Here is a 21976-nt window from a genome sequence, read left to right as displayed (position 1 = left end):
TTTTATTGGCAGTTGTTCTACCTCATCTCCAATCAGTCATTCTTTGATTTTTTGTATTTTTCACTTAAAACGTCTTATATTGGTCCAACATAGCATTATTAATATTAAGCAGTAGCAATATTTAATAGACGTTTTGAATTGCACTTTCGTTATTATAACGCTTTTTATTTACACTTGTCATATTTTCACTTTACTATATGACAATTGCGCCACATCACATATTTCTGTTTAATATTATACAGACATGAGTATTAACGGAAAATGTATATTATCATTCATACAAATACAAATTATATCACTTAAAAAACGCAACATTTATATTAAAATCTTTATACGAACATGTGTGAAAAATATAGTTTAACTGATACTATACAAAAAATAATCTTCCTGTATTGTTTGAATATCAATCAAAATGAACTTAAAATGCAGTCTCTTGCAATATGTTGCAAATAACTCAAATCCTAGATTGCAAAACTAATATCAGTCTGACAGAATTTATTGTTCCATTGAGAATCTTATGTCTTTAGTTCCTGGTAACGAATGTCTCTCTATAAATGCGATATTAACATTCCCATTTTCGTCGCTATGAACTAAAGCCTAATTGCACATAACCAATAGAACAAATGGAACACATTCCATTTTTGACTATTTCAATTATTATACATTGGAGATAGGGCTTTAATCAATCACATGAGCTAACCGCCCTATACTTTAGTCTATTGTTAACTATCGGTCATTTGTGCTTAGACTAAAGATCATTTAAAATAATACTTTAGACAATGTTACTGCTTTATCAAAGAAATCACATGTTGGATCAAACAAGAATTCCTTCATTGCATCATTACAGATTATTTTACAAGTTTTATTTCTTTGTATAAAGAAGTGTTAGTCCTTGAACACAATTAACACGTAAATAAAAGACTGATCTATCTGAAACTCTTAAATTTAAAACAAGTGCTCCCTTTATTTGCACTAATTTTTATAATATGTCAAGGAAATGCATAGTTAACACAAGATTTCATTTTTTTTATATGAACAGGGTTTTATACGCTTATGTTCATATCTTTTAGTGGTTGCTTCCAGTCATTTTTTTGTCATTATAACTTGTATGCAATTACCCAATTTATAAATAAGTTACTTATAAGATTAAATATGTTTGCTTTGACACTCAAATTGAGAATAGTGGAACCAACGTATGTACCTGTATACATACATATTTAATATATTACGTATTATACATACACGCACACGCAATACTATATATTATAATTTTATGATCAATGCATATGAAAAACAAACTTTATCACTGCTGTGTTAGTACAGTCAATAAATTCACACGCATAATATGTCATTTTTTATAATTATACTTTATATCATTTTTGCTTTCTGTGTAACATGTGGGGCAGAAGTAAGAATTAGGTGCTATTAAAATTGAACTAGCAATATTGATTTTACTGTGTTGATCATTTTATCATAAGCACATATAACACAGATGTGAAAGTGATTGTGCTGATAAAATTGTATAAAAATTATACGTTCTGCACCACATGTAATTTAATTATTAGTCTTACATCTTTTCTCGTGCATTATTCAGCTATGTAGACCTTATATAATATCTTATTAGTACTTATAGGAAGGAATCGAAGATTTTAGGCCACTAATAGGCCAAACATGTACTTTTGTGAAATAATTCAAACTTATGTCTTATAGACATTCACAATACATTTACAAAAGTTTAATGAATTCGATCAAAAGAAAAACATCATTGAACTGTATATTTCACACATTATGCAACAAAGGTTGTTAATAATCTTTTCTATTGATTTATCCTTAGAAAAATTATAGTTATTAATTATAAATCCAAAAAGCCTAGAAAATAAAATCTGTAAGAAACACAACAAAAGAATGCAATTTAATAATCAGCATATACCTTGTTCATTTTTTCACTATTGTCCATTGTATTTTTATATTCATCAATATTTCCGTAATTTTCTTATTATTATTATTGTTATTATTATAATCTTTTTTTTAAGTGTATGTTTTTATTCTTATATCATATAATTATGCAACATGGTTTAATAAGCAGCATAGAATAATTTTCTACATGTATACTTAGTTTCCCAAGTGTTACAGCACCAGCACCTTCGTTGGTAGTAACAAATTAGTATAACAACATTCCTGCTATTAGGTAAATGTTATTAATTACCAATCGTGTTTATACTTCTTTTTGTATAAGTATGTAATTTATGTTAATAAACCAATGTTAATAAGGACTCTTTAAGAGATTATTTCGGCATGTATTTAGCACTGTATTTTTCTTTTGAGCTAGTATATAAATTAATAAAAATTAAATAATCACAACCCACAATTTAAACGCAATATTATTTAATACTTATAACAATTATATATTACGAGAATTATGTTTTAAGTGCATTTTATTATAAAAAATCACTTCAAGAATTGCTGCTTTGCTCTTAATAATGACACAATATAAAATTAAAAAAGAAATATATTCTTACTTCGAATGCAGGTAAGAATGTGCTTATCAGAGAAAGATGGTTCAATATGACTTGTATATCTTGTATAATATTAGCTCAACTTGTTTTCACAGGACTGTCATCCAATTTTTCTGGATTTACAATTACTTGTATTACATAACCTGGTTGTATCTTTGCTTCTTCTATATGCATTTTATCACCTAATAACTTTCCACCAAAAAACCACCTTTGACGAGATGGTTCAAGACCTTCCTGACTCTATTTATATAAGTTAAATCATAAATTAATGCAAAATAAAAAAAAGATATTAATTTATATTATTAATTCATACCTGCAATTTCTTTTTAGCAGTAGCTATAGTGTCCTTACTGTAAACAGGCAATTTAACTTCTCCTAATGTAGTTGATAATCTCAGCTTCAATGTCTGCTCAACTCCACTATCAATAGGTTCTATAATTAAGTAAACAATGTTAAAAGTTAATTGCCTTTCTGAGAACATGCTTGAATTCCTTTACAATTCTTTTATTGAATTTAATTGCATTACCTGAACAATCAGCAGGAGAATCTCTTCCACTATCTTCTTTTACAATATTAATAGGATATGATAAACAATAAATAGGGACTTGATATCTGGTTCCCAATTCATCATAACATTCTGTTAAAAAACCATTTGGCACAGAAATATTAGCTCCATCTAATATAGCCTGTGCTAATTGATAATCCTGGGCCTCTGCTGCCGTTGCCCCAGCTCTTAATGCATCCCATATTTCTTTACGTCCATCAAATGCAGGTGCAGTATCCCAAAATTCATCTCTTTTACTTCTTAGCTGTCCTTCTGTCAAAGGTACATCTGATTTCCACCTAATTGCCTCATGGCATAATGGATGATTCTTCCTTGAATTTCCTGTGCAAACAAAACATTCTTTTATAACAGAAGTAGTACATTTGTTTTTTATTCAAATTAAAAAATTACACAAAAGGCATATTACAAAGCTAATAAAAAATGGAGATAGTTACATGAAAACTTTTATTTGTGTTATACAATGTAATATGTATAATGATTCCAAAGTTTAACAAAGTGACAAGCAATTTTGAAATTCTTATATTTTTAGTAATAAAGTTGGAATGACAAATTTGATGATAGGGGTAATAAGTATAATGATATTTTTGGTTAACTTGTTTGACATCGTGAATCATTATAGTACATACATATAATTGTTCGTCAGTCGTTTTGTGTAAGAAATAATATGCAAATTCTAATACATAATACGCAATAAACGTTAGGTAGGAAGGTAAGGAAAAAACCAGAACTGTCTTCAAGGTTAGCTGTTGTTGATTGCAATTTTTACGCAGATAATTTCATTATAATTTTTACCTGAATTTACTCTCGTAGAATTTCCCGTACTGTTGTCGACAGAGGCATTTCTTGCCCTCGTTATGCCTATGCAGCCTCCCATCCTAGATGGCTAGTGTAACCAAACATTTCACTGAAATTTAACAACACCTCACATGCCATTTTCGTCCATCTTATCCACTAAATTATAAATCAGTACCATTAGAGGCGCTATAATCGAATCTTCAGTAACCTAACCTGAAATGTTAACAGATATAAATGGGTTTCAAATCTAAATAAAACAAGTTTTGCAAACAATTTTTCAGTATATTTAATATTTCATTGACACGTATCCCAACAACATAACAATTACTGTCAGACACTTTCTGATCAAATTATCTTTTGTAATTTCAAGTGAAAAAATTAATTACGTTCGGCATTCAATAGAATTATATTTTATTAATATACTAAGGTTAAGTAATACACACACAGTACGAAGGCATGTTTTGCAATGGCTTCACTTACAAGTACCGTTTCTGAAGAAAGATTTCTTACTGCTTTTGAAGACGATCAGGCACTGGACACAACGTGCCAAGAGATCGCCTTAGGTATGTATTAATTACCATGATTGTTCTTCCTATGCATATTGATGATTGGCTTTTATGTTTTGAAGAAAAAACTAGACACACACAGTAATGAAGCCTATTTCTGATCTATTAAAATATTATCTATACTAATGCCAGTAAAAATGGTATATCTTCCCTCAAAAATATAGCTACATATTTTTAAATATATAGAACAAAAAATAAGTACTTTGTTTAACATCCATATTTTCTGAAAATAATTATTCTTTTTAATTTAGAAATACAGTCTGGTCATACAAAACTTTATGCAATTATAGAAGAACTTAGACCTTTTGTAACTGAAAAAGATGTTACAATACGAAAAAACGGCATCTCTGCCCTTTCTACTATTTTATTTCATTTACCTAAGGATTTTTTGAATGAAGATGAATTGTGTTTTATAACATCATTTTATTGTGACAGATTAAAAGATCACCATAGGATTATACCAGCAGTAATAAAAGGAGTTTTGACAATTGTAAGTTTTGGGTTGTATTTCACAATTATATTTAGATAATAGCTATACATATAAACTAACATAATCGTTCCAGGTTCAAATGGATCATTTACCTAAGGATTCACCTGAATGCTTACTTAGGAGTCTTTTTGAAAATGTGCAGTGCCAAGCTCAATTATCACTTGATCGCAGAAATATATATTTTATATTTACAACATTATTGGAAAATAGAATAGAAGATTTAAAAGCTATGGGGCCAGATTTTATTTATGGATTCATTACTAGTATAGAAACAGAAAGGGATCCTAGCAATCTTATGATATTATTTGACGTACTTCCATATTTTATGAAAAAATTGTCATTAGGCCATTTAGCTGGAGAAATGTTTGAAGTCATTGCGTGTTACTTTCCAGTTGACTTCCATCCTGTAATTAGATCAACCAATCAAGATATTAATTGCTCATCATTTATGAATATAAATTGTAATTTGACTTGACATTTTTCAGCGTAGAACAGAGGGAATAACACGTGATGATTTGGCAGAGAAATTGGCACCTTGTCTTTGTGCCGTACCAGAATTTGCCGAATTTTGTATACCACTCATAATTGAAAAATTACTCTCCAATCTTAAGATTGCCAAGTTGGACTCTTTGAGTCTGTTATGTAAAAGTATAAAGACATTTGGTGTGAATGGCATAAAAATATATTTGACCGAATTATGGATTATCTTAAGAAAAGAAATTATACCAGGTGGAGATTTAGAATTAAAAAATGCAAGCTTGAAAGCAGTCACCACTATAATTGACACTATATCAAGTGATGTTGAAGTTCGTGAAAGTTTCATTAATGATATAACCACAGATCTAGACTCATCTTTATATGATGTGCAACTTAGTTTGTTTAGACCATCTGTAAAAATACTAGAATGTGTGGCAATGATCAATAAAGAATCATGTATACAAGTATTAAAAGCGATAGTACCAATATTTCTTGGCCAATATTCTACTAAGACTGCAATAGTTGATAAAGTAATTTTAATTGAAACATTAAACAATTTTATTAAAACTGCTTCTGATCATGGATTTACTATTAAGGGTAAATATATACTTTACATACTTTGAAATACGTATTTAAAAATGTTTTACAATGCAACATAAAATCCTTTTTTAGATGTTCCAGAATTAGCATGGACAGATATACCAAACCTATATTTAAATGAATTATCAACAGAGAATATGGAATTACAATCAAAAATATTATTTGGTTTAACAATACAAAAAGCGTATTTAAATGAAGTACATCGTACTCTACTTTATGATAAAATTTGTAATCTAATTGGAACAAATTGTAATGAAATAAAAATACTCTGTCATTCGGCTCTTTTAAGTTTTGCTACATTATATTCAAACGAGATATCAACTCTGATCAAAGAAAAGTTTCAGTTAAATACTGGTAAATACTTAATACTTGAATTTAGCGAGCCTGGTTGTTTTAAACTATTTATTATTTTGAATGTTTCAGATGAGGAGAAGATAGAAATACAAATCCGTAAATTAAAAGTATTAGCAACTGTTGCTAAAACATATAAATTAGGAGTTGAAGTTCTTCCACAGATTGTATTGCAAACAAATGTTGCGAATTTTGACATAAGCTTTACAGCTCTAACATGTCTTCATAGGCTAGTCGCTACAGCAGCTATTGACTATAATATTCTACAGTATCTATATAACGAATGTCATATTATTCAAAAATTAGCTGCCCTTAACATCAATCCCATGGATGAAAGATTAGATTTAGTTTTAAATATTTGTCGACTAATTGTACGAAATCTTATGATTGAAGAGCAACAAAATCTTGTCAACAAGTACATTTCAGTTTTAAGTAAACAAAGTTCAGAATCTGATGCTGCTTTAGTAATGAATATTTTCATCCCCTTATACCAAGATGTTGATTTAGCAATAAATGTAAATTTATTACAAAATGTACATAATTTAGCACTTTACAGCCAACATTCAAATATAAGGCTAATAGCATGTAAATTTATTGCTGTAATATTAAACAAATTTGATGATAGTAATAAATACTTCCAACATGCTTTATCATATTTTAAAGAAGCAATAAATAATAATTTAAATTCAGATACTAATATTGAAATAATGCAAGCAAGTGCTTCTCTACAAATATGGCTAACAAAAGCTATAATTATAAAAGGTTCCCGTGATGTTGAAATATTTTTAGATGAGGTATGTAAAAATTTTTAGTCTTCCTCAATATTTCATATATAATATTTAATGTTTTTTAATATTGTATCCATAGCTTACCAATATTTTGAAACATGACCGAATAGGCCAGCATATAGTACAAGAATATAAGATCTTGACAAACAGACACGAAGATACTTTAGTGGTGGAAAATTTTTGTAATGTCAAAATTTTGTATAAACAAAGGGTATTTGAACACTTAATTAAAAAAGATTCTGAGTTTAAAAATATAGCAAGGCAGAACTATTTAAAGACATTAGTACAATTATTAGAAGAAGTACCCTTGGAGCTGTTACTTATGTATTTAATTAAGGTATTCAGTACATGCTGACATAAATATCACACAACACAGCTTATATCAACAATAAATTTTTGTTTCAGTTGGTCCCCCTTTTAATAGAATCTTTATCTCTTGAAAATGAACAACTAATTTTTTTAACATTAACAACATTGAACCTCTTATTGGAGACTAAACACAGTATTTTTTCTGATATGATACAAAGTTTTATTCCGAGGTTATTAAAATTATCTACCTACAGAATAATGGTAATATTTTATAAAATTGCTTGGTACCTTCAATATATAGCATTTTATAATTTTCATATCTTCATATATTGCAGAGAGTCAGAATAGCAGCTTTAGACTGTTTAACAAATTATTGTAATTATCCAACAATATTCATTAACACATACAAACAAGATGTATTGGAAAAGTTAATAGTTCCAATTGACGATCGAAAACGCTTAGTTCGAAAAGCCGCAGTAAAAGCGAGATCACGATGGTTTTTAGTTGGTGCGCCAGGGGCAGTAAAAAGACAATGATCTGTTTATTTATACATTAATAATTTTTACATTTTATAACTCATAGATGAATACATTTATGTTTGTTTAATACAAATAGATATAAATTTTATTCTAATATTGTTTTGTATATTTTTAAAGTTATACACACAAGTCTACTTTTATATATCTATTTATATACATACATGTTAAAGCAAATGATTTCTCTTGCTGTACTACTTTTTCTTGTAAGAGTAAAGAAACTGATTCATCATATTGTACTTATCCTATATGTTGTATATAATGTACATAATTGAATAAAGAATTGATTTCTGTAATGGGATTGAAACCTGAAAGTTACTCTTTAATGCATTTAGTACACTAGAAGCATGGGTGATGGTAAGACATAACTTACTTTTCTCAATCTAAAAAATGTAAAAGTTGTGTAAAAATATTGTGTTACATCAAAGTTTATTTATAGGTGTAGTAAAGAATGGTGCATACAAATATGAAGATGGTACAAAATATATTGGGGATTGGAATTCAAAGGGGTTGAAACATGGTGCTGGTTCTTTACTCCTTCCTGATGGGACACGTTATGATGGTGGCTTTCAAAATGGATTGTGTTCTGGCTTAGGAGTTATAATATTCCCAGATGGAGCAAAGTAAATATCATAAGATATTACTTTTTATAATTATTAACTTTCTAATGTACTTTATATATTAGATATGAAGGTGAGTTTATGCAAGGTTGGTTTCATGGTCATGGTGTATTTTGGAGGTCAGATGGGATGAAATTTGAGGGAGAATTTCGTGGTGGGCGTGTATGGGGATTAGGTAAGTAAGATTTTAAATGTTAAATTTTTCATATTGAATTAATAAATTACTGTTTCATCCAACTGTAGGATTAATTACATATGCAGATGGATCACATGGTTTTCCTAGAAATGAAGGATTCTTTCAAGATTGCAAACTTGTACGTCGTAGACATTGTCCAGATATAGTACAGAAGGCACAGAAGATTTCTATGATGGCACGTGCCCAATGTAATTAAATATTAAACATAAATATTAGTTAGTTATATTAAAACTTAATAAAGAGATATAATATGTCATACTATAATTTCTGTAATTATTGTGTTTATTGCTTGTCATCAGATATATGTATGTATGTGTATATATATATATATATCTTATATTACATAATGCAAGTTTAATTTCTACTATGTAAATAAAATTATAATATTTATAATCTTATTTACATTTTAAATAAGTAGATTGCACGTGACCATGGATAGTAAAATAATACAAATATACACGTATATTAGGTATAAGAAATAATAGATTCTCTCATTCAGAAGTTTATAATGTAAGTATCTGGAAATGATTTTATGTATAGTAACAAATTATTATTTTCTAAGAGAAAGAGAGAGAGAGAGAGATTGAAGTTTTTAAATTAATTACAATGATAATAAAGTACTAGTGTAGTTTACAAGCTAGTGCGATGTACCGATGTGCGATACTTACTTACGATGCAGATTTTAGTAACATGGATTTATGACGTCAGTAATCTGATGTTATACGTGGGCGTGGGGATAAAAGAAATTAATATTAAACAGTTTTACGGCTTCACGTTCTTGATACATCATACGTCGTACATTGTACCTTGTTCTGAAAATTTAAAAGGCAAATAAGGCTTAAAGGAAGGAGTACAAAAACTAGTTTTTAAGATAGTATTAACCAATAGCTATCACGCGATATTGCTAAACCTACATAAACAGTGATTGTGATGCAAGTTTTATGATATTATATAAATTGAATAACATGTCTAATAATTTAGATACTTTAAGTGAAACTACGACAAATTATAAATCAATATTATAACAGTGCTAGTTCATTAATGAAACAAAATTACTACTCAATAATAAAATAATCAGGCGATCAACCAAAAATCAATCTAAAATTTAATTATTAAAAATTAGACAATTTCTTAACAAATTTCCTTAGGAAAAAATTAATTATTGTTTGAAATGGCGTCTCCAGGTAGGTATTACTCGTTTTTCACGTCTTTGATTTTTATTTAGTGCTACTACGTGTAATACCGTACGCGATACAGTTATAATTTTCTATCGCTTTGTGTAGCGTTAATCGACGTTAAGGTAGTGATTGTATTTTGTTCTCTTTCGTCTTTGGTCTCTCGTGTTTTAATTAGCCAATCGTCAATATCTATGCAGTGTTAGTGTGTTACTGCATTTTTTCTGAAATTTAATATAGACTCGTCCGTCATAATTTCGTAAATATACATTATCTTTACATGTATTTGCGTACATAAGCCGCCGCTTCTATAATTCGTGATTTAAAATCGTCAGAAGTATCTTTGTTAACCGAATGTATACAGCAATAAAGTCATAAAAAAATTCAATTTTTACGAATATAGTAGAGTTACAGTGTAATAAGTTACTTGTAAATATAAATCGAAATTGTTTAGAACAACTGTTGAAATATATATTTTTGATATCATCAGTTTGAGTTCAGTATAAAGCACTCTTAAACGTAATCTACTAATGTTTTTAATTCATCTATAATTCGAGTAATATTTAATATTTGATACAGCAGAGAATGTGAATAGATTTTATAATTTTTTTAATTTACTAATTCATGAGAAATGTTTAATGGTTCAGAAAATAACTATGTTTTATATTGTTGATATAATTTTTTTGTAATTTTCAGTCAAGGAATTAGATATTATATTAAAAAGAACTGTAAATGACTCGAAGAACAGTAATGAGTCCTCAAACTTATAAAAATCATATTACAACAAAAGCTATGGCATCCAATGGTTATACTGATTCTGAGACTCCAGTCAAGGAGTCCAAAAACCATTCATCACCTTGTGAGTTATTCAAGTGTATGTGTGCTTAGAGTAGCCATTTTTATTCTTTTATTATTATTATTGTTATAATATTATTATACATGAGGGTATCACTTTGAAATGATTGATTAATAATTATTATTGGTTATATGAAAATATCTTAAATAATAATTGCAATTTAAAGTGATTCTCTTATATGCATATATTGCTTATGTATGCCTATGATTTGATTTCCTTATTATTATATTTTTATATTTTAATGTTTATGTTTTTGTAATTATATTTGTATTCTTTTAATTTATTTATGCCGTAATATTATAGAAGCTTATTTGCATTTGTAATCTGTTATTGTGTACATAAATATATGTGTATATTGTGTGCTTTATATATTATTTACATTATATACAAATTAATCCATTCTTGCAATAGTTGCATTTCGTTTGATTATGCATTATTTAAATATTTCTGATCTTTGTACTTTTTCAAATTAAGGGTATTTAAATAATGGTTTTTATGTTTTTAGCAATGCCATGGTTTGGTATGGATATAGGAGGTACATTATCCAAATTGGTATATTTTGAACCGAAAGATATTACAAGAGATGAAGCAGATGCAGAAGTTGAGACTTTAAAAAATATTCGACGATATCTAACTAGAAATTCAGCATATGGGAAAACAGGTCATAGAGACACACATTTGCAAGTATGTTTCATGTAATTATTTCTTAAATAATCTATTCAACACATTCTTACAAAAATATGTTATGTTATTCTATTACAGATGGATAATGTTTGTATCAGAGGTAGACGTGGTACATTACATTTTATTAGATTTCCTACAAGTGAGATGGGAAATTTTTTAGCATTAGCAAGGTCTAAAGGCATGGCAAATCTTGTCACAACAGTTTGTGCTACTGGTGGTGGTGCATATAAATTTGAAAAAAATTTTAAACAAGTGAGATATTTATTTCTTTATATTCTAATATAGCTTAATATATAATATATACACAGTATAAATCTGAATAATGTGTACATTGTTTCTGTAGGAAGTAAATATGAATTTAGCAAAATTTGATGAATTAGATAGTTTAATACGTGGTATGCTCTACATAGAAACAACAAATCCACACGAATGTTATTACTGGTCACATCCTACAGATGATAGTAAATGTCAGAAGGTTCCCTATGACTTTTCTGAACCCTACCCGTTTTTGGTATGTTGGATTCTTTAGAATATCAAACTGTACATTATTTATATATTGCATATACATATTTTATATAAATAATTTTTATAGCTTGTAAATATAGGATCAGGAGTAAGCATATTAGCAGTTTATGGGTCAGAAAATTATAAAAGAATATCTGGTACTAGGTATGTATCCCTTTTATAACAGTATAAAAGTATGTACTATTGAATTACATTTTAATTAAATTTGATTTCATATTTAGTCTAGGTGGTGGCACATTTTTAGGATTATGTTGTTTACTAACTGGATGCAACACATTCGAAGAGGCAATAGAATTAGCAACTGGAGGTGATAATACTAGAGTAGACAAATTAGTTAAGGATATTTATGGTGGGGATTATGGTCCATTTGGTCTTCCTGGCGATCTTGTTGCAAGCAGGTAGTATTTTTAATAACTAAATAAATATTATTTTTGGTCTTGTGTTTTTGTACTTCACTTTGTATTTAATGCGTATTATTTTAATTATATGTACAGTTTTGGACAGATGAATTCTAAAGATCGACGGAATGCAGTTAGCAAACAAGATCTCGCACGCGCAACACTTGTTACCATTACAAACAATATTGGTTCTATCGCGCGTATGTGTGCCGTCAATGAAAAAATTGAAAGGGTAAAATATATTCATAATTAATGTATCTATCATACTTAATTTTTAATAGTAACATTATCTGGTAATTTTAGGTAGTATTTGTAGGAAATTTTCTTAGAGTAAATCCTATATCAATGAAACTTCTGGCCTATGCTATGGATTATTGGTCTAAAGGAACGATGAAAGCTTTGTTTTTAGAGCATGAGGTTATATATGAAATAGTCTTATATAAGCTTGAAGAATTTAAAAGAATGTATTTATATTCTTTTTCTTTTCTAATTGTAGGGTTATTTTGGTGCAGTAGGATGCCTACTTCAATTTAAGGGTGAAGCAAACTAATATTATAGAAAGACGGATAATATATATAGCATTCCATTTGATATTCTAACTCAAATGAATCTTTTCATGAGGGTGGTTATGTAATTATTTAACATAATTATTTATTTTTGTTATGTAATATCAACTTTCTCAGGTAGTATTGTATATGTTGTATATGCAATGTTACATCAAATTTTAATAATGGTATAAAATTAAGGTCAGGATTGTATAATCTTGAAATGTGACTATATTTATTAATGAATGAGCACAGTATAATTATACACAATATAATCATTTTAAAACGCGTTACATGATTATTACATAAAGACCTAATGTGGGCACAAACCTTGCACGAGTTTGTATAAGAATTTTCAATGGACCAAAACGCATACAATTTACCACACAATATTCTTTGTATCAGTAAAATGAGTCTACCTCATATTTTACTTTCTAAATGTTTATGTAAATACGTATATATCCAAATTCTTACAAACAAGGCATGATATTTATTATTATTGATATTACACGATTTTTCAATTGTTCACAATTATGACAAAAAAAATTGCAAGAAAGAAATTGCATTAATGAGTACTTAATATGTGTTATTACTAATGGCTTCATTATTGATACATTTTTATTTTTATCATTAAAAAAAATATAAAATTATACTTGATCTATGATGATAATGGTTAAAATTAATACAAAGCATATTGGTTGGTGGCGACTTTTATAGGTTATTTTTACATGCATTTTTTAGTTATTTGAAAACTACATTGAGTAATGTGCATTCATTATTATTAAATATTAACACGTTATACATACAGTGCTTCAAAATGTAGACACGTAGCATATTGTTACACACTTTTTAATAGAATAATTTATAATGTGATAAGCAATAGAAAGATAAAATACCTATTATCACAATATTTGTACTATAGCACTATAAAAAGAATGTTTTTTCTAAACATATTTTATGATATGTTTAACGTTATAGCCAACATTTATATGAATTTACAAATACAAAAAGGAGAACAAATTTGTTTATAAGCTTATTTTTATGGAATAGAAACAAATGTAATTTTCTTATATCAATAAATAATTCCTTATTGAGCCTGATATATTAGGAACTTTAAGCTATTATTGTAAAATATTGTTTCGATTACGTTAAATACATTTGCATGCATTTAATGTGTTTTCATATTATTTCATTTATATACAATAAAATTATATGGTTAATGAGTAATAAAATAGTATTTTCCTTCTTATTATACTATAAAATCGTACATATTCTGCATGCATTGACGCTATAATATTTTGGTTACTTAGCAACTAATCTGACAAAACACTGTATAACTTCACGTTGGAAATATGTAGTTGTCTTTACGTTTATTAATGAAATTATAAAATAAAGATATCGATATTTTAAAGTAATAATTGATATTGATATACTTTATCACCTATTTTTATAAATTTTTATTGATAATCATCGAAATTGATGATAAAATAGATATCCATTTTCGTGATATCCAGTTCTCGTGACACTCTATTCTTCTGATTTTAATTTTTTATAAAAATGGTGAGCCTTTAAATTTTTGATTGCAAACATTTAATCAACAAAATCTGAATTATGCATATATAAATTATTTTACTTTTATAGGGACCTAAGAAAGCAAAAGTACCTGCTACTGTTGATGGTGTAGATACGTCGAAAATGAATAGAGAACAATTAGAAGTTTATGCACACAAGATACTTGAAGAAATGGAGCGTGAACGAGAGGAAAGAAATTTTTTTCAACTTGAAAGAGATAAGATTAGAACTTTTTGGGAAATTACGAGACATCAATTAGATGAAGCGCAGGCAACTGTCAGGTATTTTTCTACATTTAATTGTAAATTTAATGTTAATGAAATTTAACTGATATGTATATGTATTTTTAAAGAAATAAAGAACATGAAAAAGAAGAGTTATCAGAAAAACACGAAGCAGAGCTCAAATTATATAAACAGAAAGTAAAACATTTAATGTATGAGCATCAAACTAATTTGTCAGAAACTAAAGCTGAACATATGGTTGCTCTTAAAATGGCACAAGATGATCATACTCTTCAAGAAAATGAATTGATTAAAGATAAGAGAGAATTAAAAAGATTGCAAAAAGAACAAGATTTGGCCCATATAAATGAAATAAAAGCATTAAAATTGGTACGAAAAATATATCATATACCTTTTGTTACTATTAAGCATTTTGTAAATTGAAATTTACTATTTAGCAACATGCAGAAGAAACAGATAAGCTGATAAAACAGTTTGAAACTGAAGCTCAAGAATTGGAACAAAAATATGAACAGAAGTTGACGAGTCAATATGAATCCCTTACTTTAAAACATCGAATGGAAATAACTGAAGTAGAAGAAAGAAAAAATACACAAATTGCAAATTTGATAAAAAACCATGAAGTTGCATTTGCAGAAATGAAAACTTATTATAATGACATTACTCTTAACAATTTGTCTTTGATAAAGAGTATGAAGGTATAATCAATTAAAAAGCAAGTTAGTCATATATATAACATTATTGGATTTGTAGGACCAAATGGATGAAATGAGAAGTAATGAAGAGCGTATGAAAAAACAAGTACGAGAGTTAACTATCGAAAATAAAAAATATTCTACTGATATAAAGTCATATGAAGAATCCTTAGCAAATTACACTCGCCAACTTGCAAATTATGATAAAGATAAACAAAGCTTAATTGTAAGTATTTAAAATTTTGTCACATATATTATGTAGGTTATTTTTTGTCCAAGACCTTAATTCTTTTAGAGTACTAAAAAAAGATTAGTAATAGCTACAAAAGAGTTAGAGAACTTAAAATGGGAAAACGAAGTATTAGAAGTACGTTTTGAAAAGGTAAATAAAAACATATATGTTCCTTTCTAAATAAAATTACGCTTATTGTGAAGTCATTATAACTTAAATTGAAAAGTCATGTTTTTTTGTTTAGTGTCAGTCTGAAAGAAACGAATTACATTCAAGATTTGTCTCAGCAATACTTGAGCTCCAACAGAAGACAGGTTTAAAGAACATTCTTTTAGAAAAGAAACTTGAGAAATTATCGGATTTATTAGAACAGCGTGAAGCACAGATCAGTGAAGTACTTACTGCTGCTCAACTAGATCCAATGGTCGTTATTAATGCTAATAAAAAATTAGAGGTTTGTAATTTTTTTCCTTTTCTTTTTTATATAAATGTTCTTTTTTGCAGAATATTCTTTATGCCCTCTCCCCTTTTTTTATATGCAAATGTCTTTTATCTGCAGGGTATGCTCTCTTTTCCTCTTTTTATGTAAATGTTTTTTCTTCTTCTTCAGAATCTGTTGAATAGAAAAAACAGTGCCATACAAGATCTACAATATGAATTAGCAAAAGTTTGCAAAGCGCATGACGATCTACTTCGAACGTATGAAACTAAATTACAAGAATATGGGATTCCAAAGAGTGAACTTGGTTTTCAACCATTGAGAGTAAAAGGAGTACCTACAAAGTTAGGATTAGGACCAGCTGGTCTTGTTACTTTAAATCACTAGTCTACTAAGATTTTAATTTTTTTATTTTTGACTGATCATACAATACATTTTCACTAACAATTAGTGAAATGTAAAAATAATAAAATCAGATTAATGCAGAAAGATTCAAGCAATTTCTGATGCAGAATGTTTTTATTTTGTGAAACAAGTAAGTTTTAGAACGCATCTGCTTTATTTTTTTATAAATTACATAAAATTATCACAGAATGTACAGAGTAGATCATATTGGTGCCTGATAGTTGTATACTTGTACAATTCCATCTGTTCTATCATTTACTTAATTTCGTTATCATTTATTTCAATTGTAAATCATCATGCATTTTCATAGTACATTTTTTTATAATTATTTAACAACTAACAGGCACAATTATACTGAAGATGCTTTATATATATATGTATGTATATATATATATATATATATATATACATACTATACATGCTATATATATATATGGATGTATGTATATATATAGATTTTATATATAGATATTATAACATATATAGACATAGACACATTTACTATTCTAATTTACAAAATATTATAAATTGAATATATCAGGTCACGTGGTTAATAAGGTTCAAACACTTATATATGTGTATATATAAGTATATATATGTATATATACATATGTATATTGGGTTTATGTAAAATACCTTTCCTTCAAATCTATTGATTTTTTCTGTTTCAAAAACATTTGACTATTAAGTGAAGAAATAAACAATTCATTGTTATTTTTTTTTATGTTTTGTATAGCTATAATCTTATTATGTATGATGTATATACGCATACACGTATAAGCGAATGCATATACTTTTTTTGTGCAGACACACAATTATATATGTATGTATACATATATATTTTCTATATATGTATGTATATTAAGAATTTGGCACAATAAGAAATAGAATCACAGTTGAAATCATTGTACATCATAAGAGCTATGGTTTGTTAATACATATTTCCTTTTTTCTATATCTGCAAATCTGATTGTAACTTTCTTCACACTTGAAAGTTATCTTAAATATAATATATATAATGCAATATAACTATATCTTATTTTCAGTTGCTATGTTATATCACGAAATAAGTAATTAAGAGATCATGATTTCAGAAATAATAGTATAAACATCCAACAATTTCATTGCTTAAATTCGACCACTGTAAAGTCTTCTTGCAGATTTTTGGATTAGTCTCAGTTCATTGGTTCATTGTGTCAAAAGAATATTGAATCTATTTAATTTTTCAGAGCCGCATGAATCATAGATAGTAAAAAAAATAAGCATCTGTTTTAATTTTAGACATTAGTGGTCCATCGTTCCATTGTATGTATATATTCCTCTTCTATGTATATTAGATTCTTATATATTCTTCAAAGTATACTACTATTAAAGGTGCATGGGTTGCTAACATTTTCATTTCATAGTGCCATAATTAAGTGGAAAACTATGCATACTGTTTCTAAATATGTAATTTGCCAGCGCTATACTTATACTATTTTGATAAAAATTTTGTAAAATATAACGCTACACTTTCATTTGGGTTTTTAGAAATTGTTGAAAAGATATGAGTATGCAATAAACCTTTCAATGACAAACTTTACCTTTTATGATGAATATCTATAAGCTGCTTTTTTACTATATTGGAATAATAAATAAAAAATTTTGGATGTTGTATTTAAGAAAAACGTTCTTCTAAGAAATTGTAAGCAATAAGCAAAACGTTCGTGCTTAATAAAAAAATGTTATAGAAAATTTTGTAGCAATTTTAATTTTGAAAGAAATATAGATAATGTAATCTTCGCATTATAAAATTGAACGAAATAACTTCGTATAAAAAGTATTTTCAATAAAATATTTGTACACGATTACTTTTAATTTGAGATCCATAGAATAATTTTTGATTTTTGTTCAACTCATTATCTTCCAGTTTGGCAAAACTTCAGCAATTAATGTAGAAAAGTATGTTGTTACATTATATACAACGGTTTCACCAGCAGCTAGAATTGCGCCAAACGAACCATATGTACCATAATCTATAATACTGTGATTACATGCTGATAAAACTGCAAGATCTTTGCCTGGACCTCTTGCATTCATATCAGACACGAATTTAATTCTATGTCTTTTACTATTCAAATTATACTTGCACCAAACTATATTATCGCTAGTTACTACAAAAACTACATTACGATACTTGCCAATAAAGTAATCCATTGCCGCGAAATAATAGCTGACTGGTGCAGGTCTAATCTTTAATTTTTGCCATAAGTAATCCACATAATCTGTTCTTCGTATATGTATGCTTACAAATGTTGGTTCAGACAAATTAAATTCCTCTGCCACCTCTTTCAATACTTTTTCTGCATAAGCTCTTAAATTTGGTTTGAATGTAAATTCTCTTCGTACATCATCCAACCACACCAGAATAAGAGACCAATAGGCTGCATGTCTGTGAAGCAAAAACATTAAAAACATAAAATATCAGTTGTGACAAATGAAATAAAATAGCCTACCTTGGTATGATGATATTTTGTTCTGTACTGTTCCATTGTCCAAGAGAATTAACAACTTGACTAACATCTAAGTTACATCTTCCAATGTAACTGAGTGGTGGAATACTGAGATTTTCAAAGTATTCTTCAAGAGTTTTTAATATGCATCGTGGCATAAACGGCTCCAAGCCGGTCCTTCTTGCAGTAGCCCACACCGATACATATTCCCAGATCTGATTCCCAAGCCTACCACCTTGAACTGCAGAAACTATTCCATACTTGGGACAAGGATTCCTCCACTCTGGTGGTATTCTGATATTCTTTAAGGTAGTACGACAAAGAGCTTGTTCATATGTTGAAATCTTTATATGGCGGGCTGGTGGGTTGGATGTGTACATGGGAAACAGGAAGACATGGATGCCAAAGACCACTATCAGAGCAAGAACTATTGCACTTGCAAGTACATGCTGCTGAGCGTGACTCATTATCCTTATATATTCCTGTATGATGTAGTCACTACGTATGGCTCAATTCTTTTTCTATCTTCTACTGCTTTCTGATTATTTATTTTCTACTCTTCAACTTCCACTAGTCCGGCATTTCGTATCTACAGGTGTGCCATGTCCTTTGCTTTTCGTCGTACATCTTTGCAATGATAATATTATTTTTATTGAACAGTACATGCTACTTAATTGTAGATGATTACAAGATATGGATTGTGTAATTAATGATGATAGTAGAACTAACTGAAAAAATGTTTATTTAAAAATGTTATGTAATGTTTTTAATCCAATTAACAAAAATATTGTTACTATCTCGATTAGGATGTCAATAATTTTTCGTTCGGCTAGAAAATGATAGGTAACGTTATTAAGTAGTACACGTCGATGTTGGTCAGACAGTGAAAAGGACATGGCCTAGCATATTTTGTTTAAAAGCTGCTAATTTAGCAAGGTTTTATTGTACAAAGCACGATACATATAAATGAGAATTGTTTATTAATATTTGTTTATTTTGAATCTAATGGAATTATATTACATGTTATATATGATACTATAAGGTAGTAACAGGTGGTGAGCTTCAGATATTACACGAACTTTGTTATATATCTATATACAAGAGTAATATTTACTATTCATATAGCTACATACAGCATGTAAATGATATTGTAAAGAAAAAAGATACTTACACTGAAGTGACAAAAAAATGGTTAAAACATATGATATATATAATTAAGTGTTAGAAACAATCGAATTACGTTCGACACTTGAATCGAACCATCTTAAATATAAACGACGACATTTTAATATCCACTCACCTGTCGCATACAATGATTGACATTCAATTCGAAATGCACTACCATCCATAAGATTTACATTCACCACTTTTTTATTTCTATCACTCATGTTTTCCCGGCAAAATCGATGCGTATCTCGTGCATCAACGCTTGTTGCGTATCTACACGGGATGTTTAATATTCGCTGAAGTGTTACTTTTTTCGACGCGAATAATCACAATGCACACATTTTCAATATTACGACGTTATTCTCGATATTTTTCGTAACGAATTTGTTCGGACAATTTGCTGAACGATCAACAATATTTAGTTCAAGTAGAACTTGCATCCTCGGAACGAGGGATGTTGTCCCAATTGATGACGTCATGAGGAACTGTTACCGTCACCCCTGGATAGTACAGTCACAGACGAGTAAAAGGGTAGACTTATCACCTTATTCAATTTCGTATTTCATGCTCTGAAGTACCGATTGCGTAAAACATTGAGAAGTTTTGATCACTGGATTTTTGTTATAAGCTAATTTTTAATCTTTGTCATATTATATATTTTATTACAATTTATAAATTTTCTCAACCTAATTCGAAACATATATAGTTATTCATCAATTACTTCTTAAATATATAAATCGTTTATATAATTAGTCTGACATAATCTGTTCAGTTTTATACATTAATGCTAAATCTTTGATTATCTTTTATGCAGATCATTGCTTGACTATGGGGATGTCTTCGGAAAATAGTAACCTATAGATTTCATGACATTTGATACAAAACGTTTGGTAATATTTGATTTATTTTAACAAAAATGGATGTACAGATACGTTTGTATAATTTTTTGATTAATTCAAATTATAATATTCGACGCTTTGTTACAGATCTTTTTCTACCCTCTCCTTCTTCCAGGGGATTTGATGATTCTTATTCGATGACAAGCTTCGCAATAACTTTTCTTAGGTCAACGACACCAATGATAACGTTTTTCGCATCTAACCGTGAGTCGCACGCATTTATGTCGCTCAATTATGTCGGTCCTTTTGTAAGAGAAAAGGTCCGAATTGGCAAGGTGACTAGTTGTATATTGTATTAAAGTAGCGCGCAAAATTCAGATAGTGGAAATTTGTTTTAATCAACCAGCTGAATAGTTTTGGAGTAAATAACTATTTTAATAAAGACGAATTGTGAATGGGATAAAGATACTTCCAAATAAAAAAGAAGAATATACGGTTATCACGTATATTCTAATGACAACGATCCTTACACAATATTATTCTACTTTTATCGTTACTCTTATGACAGGCTTTCGTTACAACTTTAGCTGATAATCGAAGTACACGTAATAATATGATAATATCATCGTACTACGCACTATGCCCGTAATATTTACGCTTGCGAAAGAAACTTTTGGGACGACCTAATATTCATCGATATGTGAAATGGTACTAGGTTGCTTCGTCTTTTATCCATGAAATAGAATGTTTTTGATTATTTGCACTTAATCTTTAATTATTTGCACTTTAATCTTTATTTTATAATGCAATTCATATATCGGAAGAAGCCAGCTCTTTGAATGTAAGAGATAACATACTTAACCCTTTAACCTACAATTATGGACATAACCCGTATTAA

General features: G+C 28.4%; 6 protein-coding genes across 11 annotated transcripts; 4 read left to right on the top strand and 2 right to left on the bottom strand.

The window, feature by feature from the left end:
• Positions 1 to 927: 927 nt before the first annotated feature.
• On the bottom strand, positions 928 to 4047 carry LOC100747973 (ubiquitin domain-containing protein 1). 3 transcript variants are annotated; one of them, XR_004461942.1, is made up of 5 exons: positions 3874 to 4047; positions 3043 to 3402; positions 2830 to 2948; positions 2520 to 2756; positions 928 to 2325 (listed from the first exon to the last, which is right to left on the bottom strand). XR_004461942.1 is itself a non-coding variant. In XM_033321450.1 (4 exons), exons 1-4 carry the CDS (start codon positions 3953 to 3955, stop codon positions 2595 to 2597), a joined length of 723 nt encoding a protein of 240 aa, XP_033177341.1. In that variant the 5' UTR covers positions 3956 to 4047; the 3' UTR covers positions 2364 to 2594. The 3 variants fall into 3 exon arrangements, 1 of the variants encoding a protein (XP_033177341.1); XR_004461943.1 differs by having other exon boundaries at positions 928 to 2181; XM_033321450.1 differs by lacking the exon at positions 928 to 2325 and having other exon boundaries at positions 2364 to 2756.
• Positions 4048 to 4106: 59 nt separating this feature from the next.
• Positions 4107 to 8092, top strand: LOC100744095 (MMS19 nucleotide excision repair protein homolog). 2 transcript variants are annotated; one of them, XM_003490546.4, is made up of 9 exons: positions 4107 to 4439; positions 4694 to 4932; positions 5006 to 5338; positions 5418 to 6006; positions 6082 to 6363; positions 6433 to 7154; positions 7228 to 7485; positions 7554 to 7718; positions 7793 to 8092. In XM_003490546.4, the coding sequence occupies exons 1-9, from the start codon at positions 4343 to 4345 to the stop codon at positions 7991 to 7993; spliced, it is 2886 nt and encodes a 961-aa protein (XP_003490594.1). In that variant the 5' UTR covers positions 4107 to 4342; the 3' UTR covers positions 7994 to 8092. The 2 variants fall into 2 exon arrangements, with proteins under 2 accessions (XP_003490594.1, XP_024224251.1); XM_024368483.2 differs by having other exon boundaries at positions 4299 to 4439; positions 4878 to 4932.
• Positions 8093 to 8232: 140 nt separating this feature from the next.
• On the top strand, positions 8233 to 9073 carry LOC100747250 (MORN repeat-containing protein 4 homolog). Its single transcript, XM_003490492.4, has 4 exons — positions 8233 to 8350; positions 8433 to 8616; positions 8679 to 8788; positions 8857 to 9073. Exons 1-4 carry the CDS (start codon positions 8341 to 8343, stop codon positions 9003 to 9005), a joined length of 453 nt encoding a protein of 150 aa, XP_003490540.1. The 5' UTR covers positions 8233 to 8340; the 3' UTR covers positions 9006 to 9073.
• A 502-nt stretch (positions 9074 to 9575) lies between these two features.
• On the top strand, positions 9576 to 13322 carry LOC100745218 (pantothenate kinase 3). 3 transcript variants are annotated; one of them, XM_012387089.3, is made up of 10 exons: positions 9576 to 9993; positions 10681 to 10858; positions 11346 to 11524; positions 11603 to 11776; positions 11868 to 12035; positions 12117 to 12193; positions 12271 to 12447; positions 12544 to 12679; positions 12751 to 12864; positions 12944 to 13322. In XM_012387089.3, exons 2-10 carry the CDS (start codon positions 10717 to 10719, stop codon positions 12995 to 12997), a joined length of 1221 nt encoding a protein of 406 aa, XP_012242512.1. In that variant the 5' UTR covers positions 9576 to 9993; positions 10681 to 10716; the 3' UTR covers positions 12998 to 13322. The 3 variants fall into 3 exon arrangements, with proteins under 3 accessions (XP_012242512.1, XP_012242513.1, XP_012242514.1); XM_012387090.3 differs by having other exon boundaries at positions 10681 to 10843; positions 12944 to 13282; XM_012387091.3 differs by lacking the exon at positions 10681 to 10858 and having other exon boundaries at positions 9976 to 9993; positions 12944 to 13283.
• Positions 13323 to 14220: 898 nt separating this feature from the next.
• LOC100749297 (dynein regulatory complex subunit 4) lies at positions 14221 to 17009 on the top strand. Its single transcript, XM_012387093.3, has 8 exons — positions 14221 to 14552; positions 14634 to 14845; positions 14917 to 15178; positions 15247 to 15507; positions 15563 to 15730; positions 15800 to 15886; positions 15981 to 16190; positions 16347 to 17009. Exons 1-8 carry the CDS (start codon positions 14550 to 14552, stop codon positions 16560 to 16562), a joined length of 1419 nt encoding a protein of 472 aa, XP_012242516.2. The 5' UTR covers positions 14221 to 14549; the 3' UTR covers positions 16563 to 17009.
• A 282-nt stretch (positions 17010 to 17291) lies between these two features.
• On the bottom strand, positions 17292 to 20730 carry LOC100743109 (galactoside 2-alpha-L-fucosyltransferase 3). Its single transcript, XM_003490538.4, has 3 exons — positions 20373 to 20730; positions 19076 to 19699; positions 17292 to 19011 (listed from the first exon to the last, which is right to left on the bottom strand). Exons 2-3 carry the CDS (start codon positions 19537 to 19539, stop codon positions 18471 to 18473), a joined length of 1005 nt encoding a protein of 334 aa, XP_003490586.1. The 5' UTR covers positions 19540 to 19699; positions 20373 to 20730; the 3' UTR covers positions 17292 to 18470.
• Positions 20731 to 21976: the final 1246 nt, after the last annotated feature.

The sequence above is a fragment of the Bombus impatiens genome, unplaced genomic scaffold, assembly GCF_000188095.3.
Source record: "Bombus impatiens unplaced genomic scaffold, BIMP_2.2 scf_0452, whole genome shotgun sequence".
Classification (NCBI taxonomy): Eukaryota; Metazoa; Arthropoda; class Insecta; order Hymenoptera; family Apidae; genus Bombus; species Bombus impatiens.
The sequence above is the reverse complement of the archived record's forward strand: the minus strand, read 5'-3'. Positions and strand labels throughout refer to the sequence as shown.